We start from the raw sequence: 25,075 nt of genomic DNA on the forward strand, positions 1-25,075 counted from the left end.
TGTCATGCACAAAGTTAACAAAAGAAAAACAGAACCCTGAACACGAGCAGAGGCAGGCCAACAAAAATTCGACCGGCCGACTTTTAAATTGGGGAACCGGGTTCGAGTCTCTTCGCCTTGCTCAACAATTTGGGATGAAGAGTTTGATATGGGAGGGGCAAGCAGGATTAGGGCGTTTGGTGCAGAAAAGGGCACCCTTTGGCATTTGATCCCGGTCTTTGAATATCAAATATGACTGAGATAACATCATGATCTACAGCCCTGTTTATAAACACAGCGTTAGAGGAAAGGTAAGCTCAGAACAAGAATGCCCTGCAAACAAAAAGAGAGGCTTCGCCAAACAGGTGCAGGAAGCCAAGAAAAAAAGTCCCCCAAGGACAGTTGTACACGACAAAGTGAAATGATACTGTAGTTAGTCCCTGGTCTGTCAGAAGGAAAAAAAGAGAAAAGGAGGGACAAAAAGGCAGGACTGACCACTAGCATGCAAGGATTTTTAAAGGTCACTCAAACAAGCAAATGAGCAGCAGGGGGAATGGCTTTAAACCCACAGAGATGTACAGTAAAGTATACACAAGGTTGACACTTGCGCTCGGCCTAAAAAAGTATACACAAGATTATACGCTTACGCTCGACCTAAAACGGCAATCCTGGCAAATGTTCCATGGTTAGAGGCCCAGAAGGGGGCTTTCCAAATATTGAAGGTGACTTTGGACTCAGAATCAATCCTCCAATGTCCAGATATCACTCTATTGTTTATCCTACAAACAGGTGCTGTCCTTTCTTAATTATTCCCTGATAATATAACCCCATTCTCCTCATTTGTAAGAAGATACTTCCACACTAACTGGTATGCGCCATCCTGGAAAAATATCTGGCCATTAATTGGGATGTGGGGTCCCTTTATTAATATTTGTTAGGATGCCACTTCACCTTTCAGAAGGACTGTGCTCCCATGACTTGGCTAGCTTCCCATAAGGATTAAAATCATTGAGTCCTACAGTGTTTATTATCCCAACAACCATTTTCTTTCTCTGAAATCCATTAGGTTGGGTCTTTTTTAGTTGGTAATACAGATTAGTTGCCCTGCCTGAAAAAGTATGGCCTATTAGCAGAAATATGCCACAGGGTCGCAGTGTCGTCTCCGCTCCATTGCGGAGCACAGGAACAGAGACTTACCGTTCTGTCAGGATACTGTTAGGGGTACTATCATGAACATGGCCATGATGCAAGGACTCGGATACAGACTGCCCTAGCGCCTGATCTGGCTTAAAAGCAGCAACTCACACAATATCATACCACAATTGTTTTTTTACACTGTCAGCTCCCATGGTGGGGGTAACTGGGGAATTGGATGGGATAGGTAAAATAGTGGAGAATATGAACAATTTTCAAAATGTCCTGCAGAATTCATCACTCCCAAACGACAGTGATGACATTTTGGATAACCCAATTGCTGTTGCAGATATGAGACAAACCGTATAGTCTATGGCAAACAGGAAATTGACAGACCCAGATCGACTGTCGACGGCATTCTACAGAAATGATAAAGGACAATGTTACAGTACACTATCAGAATTATTCAACTTGATTGAGGCAATAATGGGAATCCTCCATAAGGATCAAACAGGCTTCGTAAAGATAGGAAAAGGGCCAGACAACATCAGACAACTCATAGCAATTATGCAAATTGTGAAGCAACAGGCATCAAGACAACATTGTTTAGGGATTACTCACTAAGAAAGCTTTCAATAATGAGAACTGGGAGCATATTTTAGAGGCTGTGAAGAATGAAACTTCTGCAATAATATAACATACTATTAAAAGTCTCACATGCTCAAATCAATGCAAATCGCCCACTGGCCCAAGAGACCACGATTATAAGGGAAAGGGCTACACTGCGAACCAAAGATAACCTTGGAAAAAAAATTCATACCAATCCCCATGCTGCATGGATCACCGGAAGAGAGGTTTGGTGAAGATGCCCCCCTAAGCATTATTTGAATAAAATTGAGGAAAATCTTGCATTTTACGAAATATTTTTCATCACATGCTGCCTCTTTTGAGAGACCTTTTCCCCTCAATCACCTTTTCTTCTCCTCGCTCATCTTTTCTCTTTATCACTCTTCCGCTTCCTCTAAGCATAACTTCTGAATGATGTAATCTTCACTGCTACTTCCTTCTGCTCCCTCCTTACTGCTCTCTCCTTCTTTTCCTTTGCTGTTACCTCTGTCTACTTTTTTATCACTCACTGTTTCTCTCCCCATCTCCTCCCCCTTTAACTGCTCACTTTCTTCCTAATTTCCTACCATATAATCCTCTCTCTGTCACTACCTTTCCTTGCTCCTCCTGCTTTCTTTCTCACCCTTTTCCCACTCCCTTCCCTTCTCTCTCTATTTACTTCCTTCTCCTCCCTTCGAGTCTCTCCTTACTCACCCTACAATATGCCCCTTTTCTTTTCTATCCGTTTTCTTTATGACCATACTTTTTTCACACCCTCGCCTCAAACCATGTTAGTTCCCCAAATGTCAAGAATAACCACCCATATACTTAGGCTGAAGTTTAGCCAATGCGTGGCACCATCATACCACGAAAGCTCCATGGACGCCACCAATCTGCCACCAGGTATTATCAATGTGTCAACACCAGCGTTTAGTTAATGGGGGCACCCCCACACCACAGATGCCCCAAAATACTAAGAATTATCACCAATAAATGCCAGGGCGAGGGGGCAGTGCACTCGAAGTGTAATACACACCCACACCACCTAAGCAGTTGCCCATGCACACACTCACTGGCCCCCATTCTCTCTCACATAAAACCTCACAGCACTCAAGTGATTTTTTGATATAAGCATCTGCTGTGCTGAGTGATTGCATTGGTGCCACTCCAACTCTTAGTTCCTTCACTTGACTCTTAGCCTACTCCATAGGCTGCTCATCACAGAAAGCGTCCATATCACAATTCCAGCGACTTTAGAAGGCTGATATAACATCTACAGTTTGACTGACAGGGCAGGGTCAGATTGGGACCTAAGCTGTTAATCACACTGTTTGTATGGCATCAGCTCTGCAAAACAGTATAGAAAGGAGGGACGGTGCTAACCAGGGGGTGGACTGGAGAGAGTGACAAGTCATGTGGGCAGGGCCGGCCTGGCCGTAGCAAGCACCGGGCGTTTCCCCGGCGGGCCGCTAGGGTGGGTGCAGATTTTGGGCTCCTGGGGGGCGTTTTTGTTAAAGGGCCGTTTTTGCAGCTCGGCCGCTCCCAGGGGGGCTGGCAGAGCTCTTTGCCAGGGCCAGTTTTGGTTCCCAGTCCGGCCCTGCATGTGAGCATGCAAAACCAGCACCCAGGACAGCAGCACAGCAGGGTATTGACTGACACCTGCTTTGGCCTGTCTGACCTGCAAGGGGAATAAACATGGTTGCCAGCTAGCTACCGTCATTCAATATAGTTATCCACCCCTTAGCAATTGCAGTGCCAGTTTATGCTACGATCCAAGACATTCAGAAAGGCTCTGAGGAATTCCATTGTCCTTTATGTGGGGAATGAAATTCTGCTTATGCTGGCTAACCTAATTTCCATGCAATCATTGGATTTTGCAGATAAATGTGGCCACTTCTTCGGCTACAAACTTTCTTTTTCTAAATACATCTTAATCTCCATTCCCAAACGGACCCTAAACAATAAGTACTCTCTGCTTCCCTTTAAACGGGCATCTAAGCAAGTGATATATTGACTGAAAGAAATGTGCTTCTACACTAATTGCTGCTAGTAACAATTGTACTCCTGCAAAAACATAACATAACAAAATATTTCATGTATTTAAATGGTTATTATTTTTGGCATTGTTACTTTTTGTCAAAAGTTGAGCTCCATTGAGAATTTGCTGATAAACATTGTGGCTGGAGCATTGGATAAATGTGAAACCATAATAGGGAACACATTTCTCCCATGTGCCTTTGTCTCATGCCCATATGCTTGCCTCGTTCCTTTGTTCTAAAATCCAGTACAAAATGTGTAATTTCTAAACAGTTGTGGGAATAAAGGACATGAGTTTGCGACTCATCACATGAGTAAAATATTCATTCTTACATTCAGTTCCCTCAATTCTCAACCTGTGCTGGTAATCTAAAATAACAACTAAAATCCATTGCTGCCCACAGTGATAGTCAGTAATCTGGTAAAGCAATTTCTGAACATTACTTTTCCAATGAGTCCTAGATAAACTGCCAAACAAGTTGTGCTTAAAGACTACGGGCCACATGCATCAAAGTAAGTAATTGCGAATCCTAAATTGTGAATTTTAAGAATTCGCAATTTAGGAATCGCCATTACTTATGCATGTAGGAATCGCAAAAATATGAGATATGTACACATTCCTTAATTGCGACTCGCAAATTGCGAATCGCAATTAGGGAATAGCTTACCATTCATTCCTATGGGCCTAAAGACCTATAGGAATGAATGGGAATTGAATGCGCAATTTGCGAGTACCAAATAGGTACTCGCAATTTTAAGGGTTCAAGGGTGCCAAAAGGACACCCTGATGCACCCCTGAAATTGCCATGTGACAACATGTTGTGCACACACATGCCCCAAGGACATGTGGGTATGTGTAACATGGAACTTTGAAAAATGCACTTTAGTTTTCGCAAATTACCATCAAGTTTAAATTGGTGGTAATTTGCGATCCCGAATTGTGAAATCGCAATTTAAAATTGCATCATGCATTGCATTTAGGGAATCGCAATTTGTGCTTCCCTAAATGCATTTACAATTTAAGTAAACGCAAATTTTGCAATTACTTAAATTGCGAAATTTGTTTTTGTGTTAATGCATCCCAAATACAAAAATACCGGTCCCAAAGGGGCAGATTCTGCAAATCTGCCCCTTTCCGACCAATATTTAGAATGATGCATGTGCCCCTACAAACGTACCTGATATTTCAGGAGGCTGTCTCACCTAGGGGGTGCCTGGACTTGAAAATGATCCAAACGGTATGGGTTAAATTGAAAAAGACATTGGCCCCCAAAATAAACACATATTCACAAGAAATGAAATTCAATTCCACAATTTATATTATATTGTTGGTTAAGCCACAATAAAGTTATACAACAACTTGTATAGTTGCTCGCAACAAGTAAAGAGAAACAATTGCTCTATGTGGAGTGCTCGTAAAAGGATGGGGGTAAAAGTAATAGTGCAATTAGTTACAATATTTACAAAAAAGTTTCTCCTGGAGGCTGGCTCATGGTCATTGATGGCATTCCCTTTCTTCTGTTCTTGAATGCAGCAGCAGTGTTTGTGGTACTGTAGGCATGATTCTTTCTATTTAAGGCCAGTCATGTGTTTTGGTACTGGAAACCACAAAGTAAACCGAGGAAACCATACTTCAGATTCTGTGAGCGTTGAGATTGCAGAGTCGCAATAGTGGTGGCTGATATAGGAACCCCTTCAATGGGGTTCTTCTACTGCCTGTTCCCCTCATTGGGATGACAAATGCAACAGCATAAAGCTGTAGTGTGACACTTGAGGGTCATCCAACAGGTTTTCCAGGAGCCCTGGGAAAATAAAAGGCCTGTTTCTGAGAATGAGGGCTCTGATCGTTGTCTTATTCACACTCCCATCAACACTTGTCTGATGACTTTCTGTTTCTAGGGCTTGGCAACAGGTGATTGGGAAGTGGATGATTTCATTTGTCCCTGATCTCTCTGGCTCCTCTGTGCATTATCATTGTTTCCACATATCCTGGCTCTCTTAGCCCTATTAAGGAGGGAGGGGGCTTTCGGGTGGATGTATTACCATGCTCAATGATTGATTTCCTTTTCTACAACAGGTCCCTGTGAATCTAGAGTGGCTTCTTCCCACTCTCCCCTCTTGTCTCAGATTCCATATCCTTTCCTGGATGTTTCAGGAGTGTAGCTACTCTGGATTATATCTCAATCAACTTTCTCCTCCCTCCTTAGTCTTCCCATCTCTGTATCTCACTCTTGCATATTCGAATACATCTCTGCTTTTTCCTGGTTTCACCATTTTCTTCCTCATTATTTGCCCATTTATGCCCTTTTCCCTCTTGCTCTGGGCCAAAGTCTGAGGATGACAAAATGTCCTGTTCCCCAAAATGCAGTGCCAGCGCCTATCACCTGCAACCATCAGCACAAATTAAGCATTGTCAGGATCTGCTTAAAAATGTGGTCACTGCAGTTCATTCATCGAGGCATCTGACCAGCAGAAGTGATTAGAAGCTCCAATAGGCTGCCGTACAGGGGTGATGTTCAATGGGTTCTTTAATTCCTATAAGAATGCTATCATTTTGGGGTTTCAACTTCTTATCTGAAGGTGTTATAAGTAACCATGAAAGCCTTTAGGGAGCCCTAGGATTTTTTGCAACTGTATGAGGATTTACCCCCAAATGCATCAAGCATCCATTTTGCGATTCCTTATTAGCGAAAAATAAGGAATCGCTAATTAGGAATAGCAAAATGCTATGCAAGAAGAAATCGCTTAAAAAATAGCGATTTCTTAAAATTCCTTAATTGCGAGTCGCAAATTGCGAGTCGCAATTAAGGAATACCTCCCCATTCATTCCCATGGGCCTAGAGGCCCATAGGAATGAATGGGAAGACAATCTCAATTTGCGAATCGCAATTAGTGAATTGCAAATTGAGAATGCGATTTCAAGGGTGCAGGGGTGTTCAAAGGACACCCTGTTGCCCCCCCTGAAATTGATCTGTGCACATATGTTGCGCACACACATGCCCTTAGGGCATGTGTGTGCGCAACATAAAATTTTGAAAAGTGCACTTTAGTGCATTTTTCAAAGTTTTTGCAAATTACCATGAAGTTCAACTTCATGGTAATTTGCGAGCCCTATTAGCGAAATCGCTATTTTTTAAACTTTAATGCATTGCATTTAAGGAATCTCAATTTGAGATTCCTTAAATGCAAGAAATCGCAATTTTGCGATCTCTTATTTTGCGATTTTTGCATTTGGGATGATGCATACCAAATGCAAAAATACCGGTCGCAAAGGGGCAGATTCTGAGAATCTGCCCCTTTGCGAGCGGATTTTACCTTCATGAATCTATGCCTTAGTCTCTAAACTGCTTCAATAGTTCTCTTTTACCTGGTAATATTTCAGCTAATTTTCATGCAGGGATTCCTGTTGATATTGGCTTTTTTAAAGAAACTTGATCCCTTTCACTCTCTGGATGTCTGCAGAAAGACTGCTGCTAACTGGATCATATGGAATCTACAGTAGGTGAATGGATTTGTTCCATGATTTCTAAGGTTTATTCTGAGAAAGGCAAAGAGATGGTTGGGTCAAGATCTCTTATGTGGAATTAGGTCTGTCTTCTCAAATAATCCCCAAAGTGGAAGATCTCTACAATCCAACCTCCTGTTTCCACCTTTGCCACCCACAAGGGTGGCAATGGGGAATCCTGGGGAAGGGGATATTGGGGTACAGTCTTGTCTGCTGTTTCGCATGCTTGAGGGGTTGGATAATATAGTACGAGTGTCAAATTACTAAGTGCCTCTGGTGTGTGTTGTGTACCTACATTAAGTATCAAATTGTCTGATGTGTGAAGTTGCTTCCTTCTCCTATTGATGTTGGATTCCTTCATGCCACCAATAAAATTTTTACCAATTTTATGTTTAGGGAGTAGACGGACATGTGGATTAAATACTTATGAATATTGCATACAATGCACCTATATGTGTGGCAATGCTTTAGTCAATTGGACTATTTATCAATATGATAGGAGACTCTTTGGGTCTAAATAAGGTTCTTCCTTAGGAGGTAAGTCCTCCACCACTTTCTGTTTTTCAAAGACATTTATTGTCCTGAAGAGACGCATAAACTCTTTCCACTAGAGCTGAAACATCGACTACTTTCCCCAACCAAGACCACGCTTGAAAGACTATACATGTTGTCTAGTTGGGATAGCCATTACCTTGCATTGACTTTTAATTATTTATTCACTTTTTCATCGTGCACTGCACAATCTGCTCTATGTTAAGAATGTACAGAGCATATGGTAAATGAATATATATTTGTGTTGTAAACTGGCATATTTGGTCTCATTTGTTGTATACGGAAACCAGATCACATACATATGGGTTCTCACCAATGCAGAACCCCACTTCTCTAATTTACATTTCACAGAAGAGGCAGCTGGGGAGCCATTGTTTCTTTATAATGTTGTGTAGCTGCAACACTAACACTGGTGCTGTAGCTAGAGTACATGTACCCCACCACGCCCTATACAAGAATGGGGTGAAGAAAGGATGAAGAGATAGCTACTGACTACATACCACTACTACTTACTGGTGGATGGTCTAATTCCAGGTTTGGGATTGGAATTTTATAACAAGGTGTATCTGGAGGTGGTGCATCAGTTAATTGGCAGGGTGAGAAAAGCAACATTTGGCCTAGGGTTTTTCCCCCCGAGTAGTGTTTTCTGGTTAGAGACCTTTAAACGCAACTAAGACAGGCCCCACAGCTTAGGATATTTAGAAGCCAACAGGTTAGTCAACTGGGATATGGGGATTTTAATGTGTTAAAAGTAGCCAATGTGACAAAAAACATTTGGGCCCTAATTACGAGTCTGGCAGTCTGAGGAATGACAGACTCGTGTGTACGCGGGGGTGGAGGTTTCCTGAACGCCCGATTACACCTCGGGTGGCGGGACCGCCATTGGACCACCAATGCTGCAGGGAACCTCAGTTACCTGGAGGTGGCGCGGCAGACCTGAGGCCACTATATACTTGGCGGGACCACTGTGGTCACGTCAAGCATATTATGGGTTTCCTCTCTGCCAGATTTTACATGGCGGTTCCTCTTCCATTTAAAACCTGGTGGAGAAGAAACAAAGGGTGCTCTACAGGGCCTCATGCTTTGTGGATGTACACAGGGGGCACAACATGTGCCCCCTGTGTGCAGGCACATCAGTTCCTGCACGGCATGGACTTTCAAGCCAATTCCCTCCAGGAACTGTTATTGACGTTCCCATTGCAATGCCTGTTTTTAAAGGCACTGCTATGGGAATGCCAATAAAAAGCCTGCCAGACACGAGAAAACTCGTAATCTGGTGAGCGGCCAGCAGCGGGGGTGGGGGGGAGGACCCGTGGCCTTGCCGCCACACTCGTAATCAGGCCCTTGGTGACTACATTGGAGTTTGCATATAGAAAACATTTCAGAATATGGCTAAGCTACATATAAAGAGTACACACAACAGCACATTATATGGCATTCTTACCTGGAGGTGTGCCTCCTTTAAACTTTGTTTCAGAAATCTGATCCTCTGTCTTTTCTTCACCATTTGTTATGCACCTGATGTTCTTATATTCTGTTATCTCAGCAAATGCATGAAATCTGTAACATATAATATGATGGTAAAATAAACTATAACAGCATTTGTTTTATAATGATCATTAGAAAATTCCATTTATCCCAAAACAAACTGTGTTGATACAAATGACTGTTTGAAAAATCCTACCCAATTTCCATATAATATGTGATGTCCAGTAAACCACATCTGAGACTATTGGCAAGATCTCCCTAAATTCTGGATTTAGTCTGGAGTCTCAATGATTTTGACCATTTACTGGGTTTCAAAGTCCTTGTATAAAGCCTATGGCATTTAAAATAAAACCAGGGCATATAGGCACAGCAATACCACTTGCACCATTTAACAGTCCATTCCAAGCCTTTCGCTTAGGGCTACCTGCTATAGTCTGGCAGGAGCAAGGAGGTGTGCAGGTTGTGTAGTCTATGCCTTGTGCCTTTAAGACAATTTGGCACAGATTCTTGTTAGGTTTGACACTTGGAGAGTGAAGGTTTAAAGGAGTTCTTCAGTAATATGGCCCATACCGCAGCATTTATCATGGGAGCTAGCAATTGACATTACTGTCAATTAAAGGAAATGGCTATGTATTTTGTTGGACGTAATGGAAACTGGCATACGTCGAATTAGGACTGGAGATTGGCAATTAGCATGACTGGACATAATATGGGACTGGAACAGTTAGTCAGAAACGTTGGCATTTACTTGGTGTTCTATAGCTTGGGGAAATGCTTGTGGGCTGCAATGGGATGCCTTGATCCATCCCTGAAAGTGCCATTCAATCTACATTCCTCTCCCAGTGCCTGTACCTCAAAGAGGTACAAAAGGGAGTGGTGATGGCCAGAGCATCTGAATCAATCAAACACTCACACCCAGTCAAAAGATCTGGGTTTAATCCATCACCGTTCTTTAGCCCACTCTGCCACCCCAGTTCAGACATGGCTATATGCAAATCAGTCTGACCCTGTGCCTCATGGGAACAGTCCAGCCCGAACTGCCAAGCCATGTCTTCCCTGGACCGGAAACAAGCTTCCGGTGACCGGTTTCTGGCATTCCAGCTGTCTTCAGCCCGGCTTGCTTGAATCCAGTGGCAAAGTGAGCAAGGGACTCACGTCTGAGCATACCCTGCCACACTTATGGCGGCCAAAAGCGGTACAAAAGGGAGTGGTGAGGGACAGAGCATCTGAATCAATCAAACACTCACACCCAGTCAAAAGATCTGGGTTTAATCCATCACCGTTCTTTAGCCCACTCTGCCACCCCAGTTCAGACTGGGCTATGTATTGCTTTGTTCGCCCTAAGTGTGGCAGGGTATACTCAGATGTGAGTCCCTTGCTCACTTGGCCACTGGATTCAAGATAGCCTGGCTGATGAGGATTATGAATCCGAAACTGGTCCCAGGATGCTTGTTTCCGGTCCAAGGAAGACATGGCTTGGCAGTTCGGGTTGGACTATTCCCATGAGGCACAGGGTCAGACTGATTTGCATATTGCCATGTCTGAACTGGGGTGGCCGAGTGAGCTAAAGAATGGTGATGGATTAAACCCAGATCAGTTGACTGGGGGTGAGTGTTTGATTTGCTCAAACGCTCTGTCCATCATCCCCTTTTGTATCGCTTTGTTCGCCCTAAGTGTGGCAGGGTATGCTCAGACGTGAGTCCCTTGCTCACTTGGCCACTGGATTCAAGATAGCCTGGCTGATGAGGATTATGAATCCGAAACCGGTCCCAGGATGCTTGTTTCCGGTCCAGGGAAGACATGGCTTGGCAGTTCGGGCTGGACTGTTCCCATGAGGCACAGGGTCAGACTGATTTGCAGATTGCCATGTCTGAACTGGGGTGGACGAGTGAGCTTAAGAATGGTGATGGATTAAACCCAGATCAGTTGACTGGGGGTGAGTGTTTGATTTGCTCAAACGCTCTGTCCATCATCCCCTTTTGTATCGCTTTGTTCGCCCTAAGTGTGGCAGGGTATGCTCAGACGTGAGTCCCTTGCTCACTTGGCCACTGGATTCAAGATAGCCTGGCTGATGAGGATTATGAATCCAAAACCGGTCCGAGGATGCTTGTTTCCGGTCCAGGGAAGACATGGCTTGGCAGTTCGGGCTGGACTGTTCCCATGAGGCACATGGGTCAGACTGATTTGCATATTGCCATGTCTGAACTGGGGTGGCCAAGTGAGCTAAAGAATGGTGATGGATTAAACCCAGATCAGTTGACTGGGGGTGAGTGTTTGATTTGCTCAAACGCTCTGTCCATCATCCCCTTTTGTATCGCTTTGTTTGCCCTAAGTGTGGCAGGGTATGCTCAGACGTGAGTCCCTTGCTCACTTGGCCACTGGATTCAAGATAGCCTGGCTGATGAGGATTATGAATCAGAAACTGGTCCCAGGATGCTTGTTTCCGGTCCAGGGAAGACATGGCTTGGCAGTTCGGGCTGGACTGTTCCCATGAGGCACAGGGTCAGACTGATTTGCATATTGCCATGTCTGAACTGGGGTGGCCCAGTGAGCTAAAGAATGGTGATGGATTAAACCCAGATCAGTTGACTGGGGGTGAGTGTTTGATTTGCTCAAACGCTCTGTCCATCATCCCCTTTTGTATCGCTTTGTACCTCAAAGAGAGCCCATCTGGCTCCCATGACTGAAATCAGCAGCTCAAAGTAGCTAGATCTACTAGTCTAGTAAAAAAAAAGTTACTTGTGCAGTGTTGCAAGAGCGACCCTTCATGTACTTGTGTAAAGAGCGTTTCACCTATGTGTGAACAGAGTAAACTGGAGTAGAAGGCCCACTTAGCTTGAAGCAGTAATGAAAACATGAGTAACTGAATCAGTAGCATGTTGCCAATGATGCTTACTGAAATAGTGTTTTATATATCATGGCAATATAATCTATGCCCTGGCAATAGTTCCGTAATTACAGTACATACTAGGGAAATGTGAATTCTGGCATGATTGCCAATAGTACTCTATAAATCAAGATGTTGATGTTGACATTGCAATGTTGCTTAACATAATGCGCCAATTTGATTTCAGTGGTGCTGTGCAATGGCACTTTATATAACTGAACTATGTAGTATCTTGAAGGAAAATGGTGCTTTGCACGTAACATAGATTAGGGCACAACAGTGGCTTCAAGATATAATGGGAATGCAGAACATGCCATGGCAGTTTTTCATACTGTGGCAATGCAGACACTGGTATCACGACAGTACCAGTCGCCTAATGGATGCCTCTAATGTCTGAGACATGGGTAACCTGCACCAGTGCTACCACATGGGCCAGCCTGTTGATACACTGAGTTTTCCCAATGTGAATTTGTAAGAAATTGAGTTATTAGTTTAGAGGGCTGGAAGCCCTACTCAAATAATAAAAAACAATCCTTGTCCAAGGGTGAACCACAAAAAGTCACTAAATTAACCTGCGCTTAACCATCTGGTAAGTTTGCCAAAAGTGGTCAGGCTTGACTTAGATGCAATGTGTTTGTGTGTATTAATACAGCATACATACAATAATAAAGTAAAAACACAACACAGGACAAAAAAATCTTAATCCAATTTAGAAACACAGAGTACATTTTAACCCTTTGTGTGCTCATGATGGAACAGTTCCGTCATGGCACCCACCCGTTGGGAAGCGCTGGCACTCCCCCTATGGGCAGCCCATCTACACCCCCAAGCAGGGATGGCAGAGGAAAAGTTTACACTGCCACCTCCGACCCCCCTCCTCGGCGATCCTGTGATGTCAGCACGCACAGCACGCGCTGACGTCATTAGAATCAGCCAGACGCACTAGAAGCCATTTGCTTCCAGGAATCCAGAGGGAAACAGGTAGGTTGCCTTGCTCCGGGGGGTGGTTCACTGTGTATCGAGGCATCGGGGACAGGAGGGAGTTTTTCCTCCCCCGATGTGTCCTTGTAGGGCATTCTTGCTGCACGAACGCACATGGCGTTACGATCGTGCAGTAGGAATGCCCCCACTAGGCACCAGGGGTTAGTTTTTGGTGAAATGGAAGCGACCCCTGGGGCAAGGGTCACTTCCACGTGGGCCATAGATTAGGTTTAACTTTTCTGTGCCCCCCCTCCCCCCCCTCCCCGGGGACAGATCGGCTCGTTTTTGTTTGGTCTTTCTGCCCCCAGTGGGGGCGATCCCTTAGGCAAGGATACTGGTGGCAGTTTTGTGGCCCCCCAGGGGGCAAATTGGCCATTTTTATAGGCCAATCTGCCCCCAGGCATGGAAGCAACCCCTTGGGCAAGGGTCGCTTCATAGGGGCATATTTTATGAGTATGTTTTTTCTGCACCCCTAACCCCCTGGGACAGATTGGGCCACCATTTTGGCCTTTTTGTCCCCGGGGGTGGGCAGAAAACACCACTAGAGCCAGGGATTGGTTTTTACAGTGCATGGAGGCGATCCCTTAGGAAAGGGCTGCCCCTTCATTTTTAGGTCTCGCCTATGCAGCGCGCATGCACTGCTTAGGCAAAATGACCTATTCCTATCGCTTCGGATTTTCTGCCAATGACGTGCACGCGCTCCATTGCCTTCAATGGCAACGCGTGCACGTCTGGCGATTTCCTTGCGTGAGCGCGCGGTGCCATATGGTGACGCCATTTAGTCGAACGTTCCCGCAAGGGAATCGCGCAGGCCCCCTCCCCTGCAGCCGCAAGAGGCTCACGCTTGTTAGTGTTGATGTGCAGTGTTTCACCACGTTTGCCCGGCACACACCTTCATCAGTAGAAGCACGCCTCCCTCTTCACCAGAGCATGCTCGGAAGTTAGGACCTCCGCCGCTACCTGCCAAATAACTCAGATATGGTCATCATCATTCCCGCTCAGCCAGACACAGAGGATTCACAGAGAGGATCGCAGTTAACATCCTCAGCGACCCAAATACCAGGGTTAGTACGGTAGGAAGTGACATGTGGGCCGGATCACACTCACCGCCGACTTGCTGCATTCTTGGGACCACAGGCAACAATACCGGTGCAAGGCGTAGTATTGATAAAATAAAAAACAGAACACCACTACACCCACAAAGAAGGCCACCCCCAGCAATTCGCATTTAGCAACAGATAATCTGGTACCCAACGACAAACAGCAAACAGAGCACAACCTCCTCTCGTGAGAAACCACGCTCTCACGAGACTGCAAGGTCAAGAGCGCGACCTTCAATCTGTGAGTGATGTTACAGCCACTAACAATAAGCATGCTGGGACTTGTAGTTTCATTGCCCCTTTTAAATATCAGTCATGCAAGTCATTACATGTTTAATGCCGTTGTCTGAAAATGCAGGGCTGCCTCAAAGTATCATAATGTGGATCAAGTTGATGACTTTGGACTAACACATCCAAATGATTGAAGGTAGCTTGAGCCAGCCCCCTAATTGGATACGGTGTATTTGAAGATACATCCTCCCCTATAAACAACACAGCCCTCCCTCTCTCAGGCTGAAAGAACATGCCTCCCTGACACTTTTATTTACCCCACGCCCAGATGAAGAATCATCCCAGGGACACCCAGCCCACCACGTCCCACATCCTCTGCTCCTCCCCGGCACACAGCACTGCAATAGTCCGAGCGTAGCTCATTGTATACATCTCACGTCTGCCCCTCCAGCGATTACAAGCCAGTTAGGTGGGAGAGATCTCTTCAGAGCTTCACCCCGGAGAGGGTCCGAGGGCGGTCTCTACCCCCCAGGCACCCCCAGCCTCCACCACTTCTCACTGTCTGCCTGTGCTGCACGTCCCACCGCTACATACCGGTGAGTACTGAAAGGGCAGTTCTGTATGGAGGGCTATTTATACACAGAATGCAAAGCAGTAGCTACAACAGCACCTGCTGCTTGTTCCTCACCCCCGGCCAAAACCCTAAGTGTCCGCCTTGCTCACTGCGGACAGTGACACAGGCACCCATCCAAGGGCAAACACCGCAATCTGACCAGCAAAGCCTCAGGTCGCCGCATTCAGTGAGCCGAGAGCGAGCCCCCGCTGACAGCTGACGCCTGAGAGCTGCCCCCACTATCCAAACACCTACCACCAGCTGACAATCTGAACCACCGCTGACTCCTCCAAACCTCTGACACTTTTCAACATTACAAACCCTGACTTCGCCATCACACCTACTATCAGATGACACTTCCAAACCACCCCTGACTCCTCCAGACTCCTTTTAATATCCCAAATCTTGACTTATCCATAACCCATGAGATCCGACCACTTGTGACGCAGTTCCATTTTTCCACAAAAGGTAGCTGTATGTCTCTGTGGTCCTGGATGGCTCCCCCACTACTTGTCTCTAGGGTTCACTCATACTGTTCGTAGGCACAGCGCAGGTCGACTACGCTGCCCTGCCACTTACTTCCTTTCCCTTCCCTTCCTTTCCGCTAGCTTTGTTGTCAGTGAAGAGGCTTTCGTGTGTGAATCGGATTGAATTAGTTTTTCTGTAATTGAAAGGAATGCTGCAGCACAAAGCAATGGGTAGTGGTTCAAGTTTTTGAGGTGGTCAATGTGGTCAATGTGTTATTGTTTACGAATGAGCAAGCGTTGCTACTTCTCCCCCTAAACAAGCATTAGTTGGTGGTGGGGGTCTCTCCACGACAGTGTTGGTTTATGATTGGCTTGCTCTTTCAGTTCCTTAACAAGGGATATAAAGGCTGAGGAGTTCCACCATTTTACGTAAACACACTGACACAGAGGGAAGTCTCACAAATGATTATTTATTTGTATTTTTTAATTGCAGTTCTTATTTATATAACGCAGACTTGGCACAAAGGCATTAGAGCACTTTACAATAGAGCAGGAAGTAAGTTCTGGCTAATAGTAACATAAAACAACCTATTAGGGCCAGCAAAACAAGGAACAAACAGTTCATACATCAGGTACGGTACAGGATAAGAAGTAGTTCCCTAACCATCATACCAAATCAGCAGTAAGTAACCACAAGTTCAGTGAGAGCATATATTTCGTAACAAGAAAGACAGGTCAACTCAACATTGGAGAAGTGAGTAACGATCTCCAATTAAATCAAAGTGTATTTCAAATAGGAGGATTTTTAGTTCCCTTTTGTTAGTGATCAAACAAGAGGAGGGTTGGTGGAAGAGAGTTCCAAAGCTTTGTCGCACCACAAGAGAATGCCTGTCTTACATAGTGTTCTTGCCTTAAAAGTCAGTGGTTCAAGCAGGAGGATCTCGGGTGTTTCCTGATCATTATTGAGCTCCTGAGTTTTTTATTTTTCCAGTCAGGTAGGAGGGGTTGAGGTATGTAGTAAATTAAGAGTAATGCATGCAGTCTTAAGTTCCGCTCTTGTATCGGTGGGGAGCCATTGCAGGGATCAATGGGAGGTCTGAAAACGTGGAGTCTGCATCTATGACTTATGTCTCTCAGTACTGTTAAGCAGAAACAACTCTGCTTGATTGAACTCTTTTCTGATTTTCCTTGGACTAAGATTCAGTTTTCCAGTTACTTGTCTCGTTGTCCATTTGTTGCTCTTGTGTTCAGCTCATGTAAGACTTGGGATTTCCTTGTGCAGTTGTTAATTTGTGGGAGGTAGAATAATTTCGGTTCTTTGTTTTTCTCCTTTTAAATCAAACTAAACTGATCCAAATATGTATTTCCATAATTCTTGGAGTACCATTGGCTAAACTCTGCATCCCCTTAGGAAATTCCGAATGTATGTCTGTTTGCCAATATCAGACTATTTTACAGCTATCTTGCTACACCAGAATTACTGTTTGCATTAGGACAAAGTACTAAATATAAAGTGCCTGTTACTTCTAGAAGTACTCTTAATAAAAACTTGTAACTAAATTATGAGTTTTATTATCAATGACCTCTATATATAACGTTCTGTAATTTGTAAATAAGGAGGCAAGGTATGTGCTTACGGTCCCTTTATATTTCTTATAGAATGAAGACTTTGAGTAGAGGTGCATGTAGGGTTGCCATTTGCACAAATCCTAGAGGATTGTGGCATGATGCAGGAAGCTAGAACCCTTCCATAAGGTCATGGAGATACATAAATGGATCATAAATAAAAGGCATTGTTATTTACAATGCCAATAGCTGAAACTCTCGTAACTGCGAGCCCTATTGCATTGCAAATGCTTTTTTTATACTTGTGGCCAGTTTCTGCCCCCCCACCCTACCGGGGGCGAATAAGCCCTATTTGAAGACCCTTCTCCCCGGGGGGGGGGGGTGTAGAAGACCCACTAGTACCAGGGATATGTACATATTTAGGTTTTGGCATGGCCCCTTGGGTAAGAGTTGCCCCAATGGGATGGGGTATCAGTTATTATTTACTTTTGGCTGTTTTTCTGTTACCCTTGGTGGCAGATTGGCCATTTGAGTAGTGACATAGCGTGTTAAAATGTTAATTGTTTTATTTCTTGTGAATTGTGATTGTAATGTTTTACTTATCCTTTTTTATTCTAGTTCAAGGCTTTTGACTGATGTTCCAGGTTGCGGTTTTGACACTGGTGGGTCTGCATTTTGTGTAGTAGCATGTATTTGGTAAATGTTTTTGTACTATTTACTCTAAATGAGTTTCATTTCCCTGCATGAAAGTGTTTTTGTAAATGGTGTAATAATAGCAGAATGTTTAGCTTCAGTTTTATTGAGTGTGAAAAACTTCTTGCATTTGTGCTCGATGTGTATTTTGTTATCTTGCGAGTAATTGGTTTTGTTTTATCTTTCTAGTGGGATATTGTTGGTTTTGGCTGTGAATCTGCAGAGTTGGCACTGGTGACTGTAGCTCTCTCTTGCAAGTGAATCGTATAGTTTTTATAGATCTTTGTGTTAAAGCCACAATTGGTTTACTTACTTATTTTGCACAGTGTTGGTTGTTGTTGACTTGTTTGTGAAGTCTCCTTTCTTAGTAAGGATTATGGCTAGCCGCAGGATTACTGCTCAGCAGGTTGTTGGTATGTTTTTGAGTCTTCCTCTGACCATGGCTCAGAGTCTGACTCTGCATCTGAGGCAGAGGAGGGAGTGGAAGATTCAGGCAGTAAGTTTTCTGTCCACGAGGAATCATCGGATGATGAAGCTACTCTCAGTGGAGATGAAGTGCCTGTTTTAGAGGAGGACATTGATGTGCTGATAGTGCAGCAAGAGGCACCCGGGCTGCAGGCTGGGGCTGGAAGGCTTCCAGTTGGAAGTGCTGACCTCTGGGTTGCCCAAGGCATGCTACAGCCGGCATTGCCTGACTTTACAGGTGTTCCAGGGTGTAGATTGGATACTGAAAACTTTTTGCCGATAATTGTGTTTCATTTGTTTATGGACGATATATTTTTGGCAGAGATTGTTGAGCAGACACATTTTTATGCTGAACAGTGTTTGAGAGACAACAGTGCCAGCCTTAGGCCCCACTCTAGAGCTACCCAGTGGAAGAAGTTCTTGGGGTTAACTTTTTTGATGGGCTTGCTAAGGTAGCCATCGATGTCTTCATATTGGTTTACTGTTCCCTTAATGGCAAAGGCTATATTTCTGACAATCATCAGTCATGATCAGTATTTGCTTCAGCTTCGGATGCTGCATTTTGTCAAAAATGGCTTAGCGTTGCCATGTGATCACCCTGATTGTGACCGTCTATTTAAAAGTCACTTTATAGATCGATTTTCTGAGATCTATGCTCCAGGGAAAGAAATAGCTGTGGATGAGTCTTTGGTCTTGTACAAGGGCTGCATGGTTTTTAGGCAGTACATTCCTATCAAGAGGGCACGCTATGGAATTAAGATGTATATGCTGTGTGAGAGTAGAACTGGAAGAACTGGATATGACTCTAATTTCAGGGTGAACACCGGTAGGGTTTCCAAGATTGACCCCCCTGGTTGTCCGTCCACTTTTGAAGTGAGTGCGAAAATTGTGTGGGAACTTGGTAGAGGACTTTATAACAAAGGTCACCATTTAAATGTAGATAACTTCTACACTGGTGTGCAGTTCTTTAGGGAACAGGCCAAAGTGGTTGCTTGTGGCACGAAATGCTATAACAGTAAAGGTTTCCCAAAATAACTTGTTCGTCAAAAGCTTGCGCAGGGACACTGCAGTGTGTTGCATAGTAAGGAACTTCTAGCTGTGAAGTTTGCAGACAGGAAAGATTTCTACATGCTGACTGCCATCCATGATGAAAGCACTTCACCTGTGACTGTTTGAGGTCAGATTGTGGAAGTGCACAAACCTGTGTGCAATTCTGACTATAACAGGCACATGGGTGGTGTTGATAGAGTAAATCAGAGGTTGGAACCTTACACTGCTCTTCGTAAGGCTTACATTTGGTATAAGAAGTTGGCTATCCATCTTTTCCACTTGGCAAACCTTAATGCTTTTGTTGTATTTAAGGATTGTTGCCCTGAGTCAACAATGACTTTTGTTAAGTTTTAGGAGTCTGTGATAGGCAGCTTTGATGTAGTGGAACAGGCATGTGTTTCTAGAGTTTGAGTGGTGGAGGATGTGGCTAGATTGAAAGATCGCAACTTTCCTAATACCATTCCTCCCATGCCCTCAAAGGATTTTCCCAGTAAGAGATGTAGAGTCTGTTGGCAAAGAGGTGCGTGGAAGGAGACTTGTATGTACTGTCCTGAGTGTCCTTCTAACCCTGTGCTCGGTGTTCCTGCTTGTCTTAGAATGTACCACACGCAAAATCATTTTTGGGAGCATCCATTAGTGGTAAAGTGAACGGCCTGGTCTGTATTGTTTTATATTTTTTGTTCAGTTTCAAGGTTGGCATTAGTGCAATGCATTTAGTTTCATATTTTGCGTTAGTAGCTTTGTTTGTGTTTTCTTTTTTATATAAAAAACCCTAAATGTGATGGCGGTGTGTGTAGGCTGGTGCTTGGCTGGAGGTGCGTGTGAACTGGCGCTTGGCTGGCGGTGTTTGTGGACTTGCGTTTGGCTGGCGGTGTGCGTGGACTGGCACTTGGCTGGCGGTGTGCGTGGACTGGCGCTTGCTGGTGGTGTGTGTGAACTGGCACCTGGCTGGCGGTGTTTGTGGACTTGCATTTGGCTCGTGGTGTTCGTGGATTGGCGCTTGGATGGCGGTGTGCGTGGATTGACGCTTGGCTGGCGGTGTGTGAGTAGTGACTTGCTGCTGGTCACTATTCAGACTGGTAGCCAAACGCCAGTCCATGCAATCCGTCAGCTGGTGTGGTTGCTGTGTCAGGCATGTGGGTGTGTGAAAGTAATTGGCCCTTGAATGGCGCCATCTGCTGATGTGAGTGTTGTAATGTGATGGGCCCACGGTTGGCGGTGTGAATGGTTTTGTATGTGTCACACAAATGAAAGGTGTATGAATGGCCTGAAAAGAGGTTGGTGCCTTGTCGTGGCTTTACAGTTCACGAGCTGTGAGCCAATTGTTCAGTTTCTTGTCCTTTCAATTATTAACAGTGTATTTACTTTTTGTGAAATCTCTTGTTAATAAAATTGTATACGCTGAACCACTCACCCTTGTGCCAAATGGAACCAGTATGTGGAGACATCAACATTTCCTATTTTGAAACAACTTGGTTTTGCAAGAGAGGGTCACCTGAGTTTTTGGCCCCGGGCTCGGCGGCCATCTTGGGAAACCTCCCAAATCCACAGATTTCTGAAAACTAGGTACCCTGGGGAGTCCAGTGAGGTGATGCTTGCATGGCTCCCCCAACGTTTCCCTACCCAGAATCCCCTGCAAACCTCAAATATAGCTGAAAAAATAACTATTTTCTCAAATTTCTTTGTGGGAAAGTTATGGGATCACTGGGCTGACACAAATGTCCTACCACCCAGCATTCCCCGAGGTCTCTTGATAAAAATTGTACCTCACTTGCGTGGGAGGGCCAAATACCCACGACAGGCATGTGCCCAAAATGTATTGAGGAGACTTCAAATTTACCTATCACAAAACAATCTGGTTTTGCAGGGGGGGATTCCCCTGGGTTTTTGACTGCGGGCTCAGCGGCCATCTTGGGATACTACCAAACCCACATATGTCTGAAAACTAGACACCCGGGGGACTCCAGCGAGATATGGCTTGTGTGGACCCCCGCCCCCAATGTTTTACTACCCAGAATCCCCTGCAAACCTCAAATTTAGCTGAAGAAAATCACATTTTGCACATATTTTTGCCTACCACAATGCGTTCCACTAAGTCATCGAGTAAAATGATACCTGACTTGTGTGGGTAAGGGAAGGGCCTGTGACTGGGAAGACCCAAAAACATAGGGGTTAAGGGTAAGCACAGCAAATTGTAAGCGCTACATTTTTTTTAAAATAGGTTTTTAGCCAATTCTGCATTGGACACCCACACAAGTGAGGTATTATTTTACTCGGGAGACTGAGGGGAACGCTATGGGGTAGGATATTTGTGCCGGCACGGTGCTCCCACACAATAATATGTGGAAAATTTGGTTTTTCCAACTAGATTTCATCTTTGCAGGGGATTCTGGTTAGGAAAACGGTGAGGGATCCACGCAAGCCCTACCTCTCTTGACTCCCCCTGATATCTAGTTTTCAGAAATGTGTGGGTTTTTTACGTTTCCCTAGATGGCCGCCGAGCCCGGGGCCAAAAACCCAGGTGCCTCCCCTGCAAAACCAGGTTGTTTTGTGATAAGTAATTTTGAGGTCTCCTCAATACGTTTTGGACCCTTGTCTGTCACAGGTACTTGGGCTGCCCACACGAGTGAGGTACTATATTTGTCGGGAGACTTGAGGAAACCCTGGGTGGTAGGAAATTTGTGTCAGCCCGGTGATCCTACAACTATCCCAAACAAAATATTTTCAGCAAAATTTGAGGTTTGCCGAGGATTCTGGGTAAGGAAACGTTGGGGGAGCCAAGCAAGCCATACCTCACTGGACTCCCCAGGGTGTCTAGTTTTCAGAAATGTGTGGGTTTGGTAGGTTTCCCTGGATGGCCGCTGAGCCCAGGGCAAAAACCCCAGGTGCCCCTCCCCCACTGCAAAACCGGGTTGTTTTATGATAGGCAATTTTGAAGTCTCCACGATAAGTTTAGGGCCCTTGCCTGTTGCGGGTACTTGCTCCACCCACTCAAGTGAGGTACCATTTTTTGCTGAAGGCTTTGGGGAATGTGCGGTGGGTGAAATTTTGTGGATCCACGCAGATTCCAGAACTTTCCGCCACAGAAAGTTGAGGAAAATTAGTTTTTTTTTACAAAGTTTGAGGTTTGCAAGGGATTCTGGTTAAAAGAACCTGGTGAAAGCCAGACAAGTCACTCCTTCCTGGATTCCCCTGGGTGTCTAGTTTTCAAATATGTATAGGTTTGCTAGGTTTCCCTAGGTGCCGGCAGAGCCAGGGTTCAAAATCTATAACTAGGCACTTTGCAAAAAAAGTGTCAGTTTTCACTATAATAATGTGGTGTATCCACATTGCGATTTGGGCCGTTTACTGTCATGGGCACTAGGCCTACCCACACAAGTGAGGTGCCATTTTTCTCGGAAGATGTCAGGGAATGCGCTGTGGGTGGAATTTTGTGTATCCATGCAGGTTCCAGAACTTTCCACCACAGAAATGTGAGGAAAATGTGTGTGTTTTTTGCAAAGTTTGAGCTTTGCAAGGGATTCTGGGTAACAGAACCTGGTGGGAGCCAGACAGTTCACCTCCTCTTGGATTCCCCTGTGTGTCTATTTTTCAAATATGTATAGGTTTGCTAGGTTTCCCTAGGTGTCGGCAGTGCCAGGGTTGAAAATCTAAAGCTAGGCACTTTGCAAAAAAGGGTCAATTTTCACTGTAAAAATGAAGTGTGTCCACGTTGCGTTTTGGGCAGTTTCCTGTCGCGGGCACTAGACCTACCCATACAAGTGAGGTTCCATTTTTTTTTTTGATAAGTACATTTTTATTTATTCAATAACAAAATAAAGAACATACACCAGTCTTACAGTTCAACACCGCAAAATTACAGGACTTAAGAAAGAAAAACAATATCACAAGATTTACAAGCATTAACAAGAAAAGGGAGAAACACATAGGAGTGTAAAGTTGGGCGATCCCGTTATGACTAATCCACTTCAACCAGCCATTTCCCCCAAACCCTATGGTATTTCCTAGGGTTAGGTACCATTTTTATTGGACGACTTTGGGGAATGTGGGGTGGGTGGAAATTTGTGGATCCATGCAAATTCCAGAACTTTCCACCACAGAAATGTGAGGAAAATGTGTTTTTTTACAAAGTTTAAGGTTTGCAAGGGATTCTGGGTAACAGAACCTGGTGAGAGCCAGATAAGTCACCCCAGCCTGGTTTCCCCTGGGTGTCTAGTTTTCAAAAATTTATAGGTTTGCTAGGTTTCCCTACGTGCCGGCAGAGCTAGGGTTCAAAATGTACAGCTAGGCACTTTGCAAAAAAAGGGTAAGTATTCACAGTAAAAATGTGGTGTGTCCACCTTGCGTTATGGGCCGTTTCCTGTCGCGGGCACTAGACCTACCCATACAAGTGAGGTACCATTTTCCTCGAAAGACTTTGGGGAATGCAGGGTGGGTGGAATTTTGTGGATCCACACAGATTCCAGAACTTTCCACCACAGAAATGTGCGGAAAATGTGTTTTTTTTTTACAAAGTTTGAGGTTTGCAAGGGATTCTGGGTAACAGAAACTGTTGAGAGCCAGACAAGTCACCCCATCCTGGATTTCCCTAAGTGTCTAGTTTTCAAAAATGGATAGAATTGCTAGGTTTCCCTAGGTGACTGCAGAGCAAGGGTTCAAAGGGTTCAAAATCTACAGTTAGGCACTTTGTAAAAAAAGGGGTCAGTTTTAACCGTAAAAATGTGATATGTCCACATTGCGTTTTGGGCCATTTCCCATCGCGAGCACTACACCTATCCACACAAGTGTGGTACCATTTATATTGGGAGACTTAGGGAAACACAGAATTGTAGAGCAACTGTTATTACCTATTGACTTTCAATGCAGTTCTGCCTTCAAAATGTAGGACAATGAGTAAAAAAGAAGTCACTTTGAAAAATATCCTATAATTCACATGCTAGTATGGGTACCCACAATTTCAGAGATGTGCAAATAGCTACTGTTTCTAAAATCTATATTTTGTTTCAATTTCAGAAATACATACGTGTCTTTCATACCAATTTTTCACTATTCATATTTTCCCAAATGAATTGCTATATACACGGCATACAATAAAAAACCATGGTAAGACGCTGCTCAGTTATTGGCTCTGGGTTCCTCGGGTTCTTGGTAAACCTACAAGTCCTATACATCCGCACAACCAGAAGGATCCAGCGGATGTAAAGGTATATTTCTTTCAAAAATCTGTCATACTTAAAAGAAGTTACAGGTGAAAACGTTGGGACAAATGGCTGTTTTTGTAACTCATTTTCAATGTTTCCTATTTTCAACTGTTAGTTTCTATAAGAAAACCTTGAAGGATCTACACAAATGACTCCTCGATGAATTCAGAATTCTGTTTACTTTACAGAAATGTTTAGCTTTCCGGGATCCATCATTGCTTTCGTACCCATTTTTACCATTAACTGGAAGGAGGTTGAAAGCACAAAAAATAGCAAAAATAGGCTATGTCTTAGTATAATGCCAAAACTGTGTAAAAAATGTTGGTTTCCTGACAAATGTTTGTCAGTCCCTGAAAGCTGGGAATATGATGATTTCAGCACCACAAGTCATTTGTTGATATCATTTGCCGGGAAGAAAGCAGACGCTTTCATCTGCAGCCCTTTTTTCCAATTTTTCCACAAAAAACAATTTTAGCTGTATTTTGGCTGATTTCTGGGTCCCCTCTCACAAACCCTGGGT

General features: G+C 44.3%; 1 protein-coding gene across 1 annotated transcript in view; it reads right to left on the reverse strand.

The window, feature by feature from the left end:
* VWA3B (von Willebrand factor A domain containing 3B) overlaps window positions 1-25,075 on the reverse strand; it is a 1,052,517-nt gene that overhangs the window by 848,150 nt on the left and 179,292 nt on the right. Inside the window, exon 8 of the mRNA XM_078658240.1 lies at window positions 9,258-9,373. Within this exon, the coding sequence (XP_078514366.1) occupies window positions 9,258-9,373 (116 nt within the window). The remainder of the gene's footprint in view (window positions 1-9,257; window positions 9,374-25,075) is intronic.

The sequence above is a fragment of the Lissotriton helveticus genome, chromosome 8, assembly GCF_964261635.1.
Source record: "Lissotriton helveticus chromosome 8, aLisHel1.1, whole genome shotgun sequence".
NCBI classification, from domain to species: domain Eukaryota; kingdom Metazoa; phylum Chordata; class Amphibia; order Caudata; family Salamandridae; genus Lissotriton; species Lissotriton helveticus.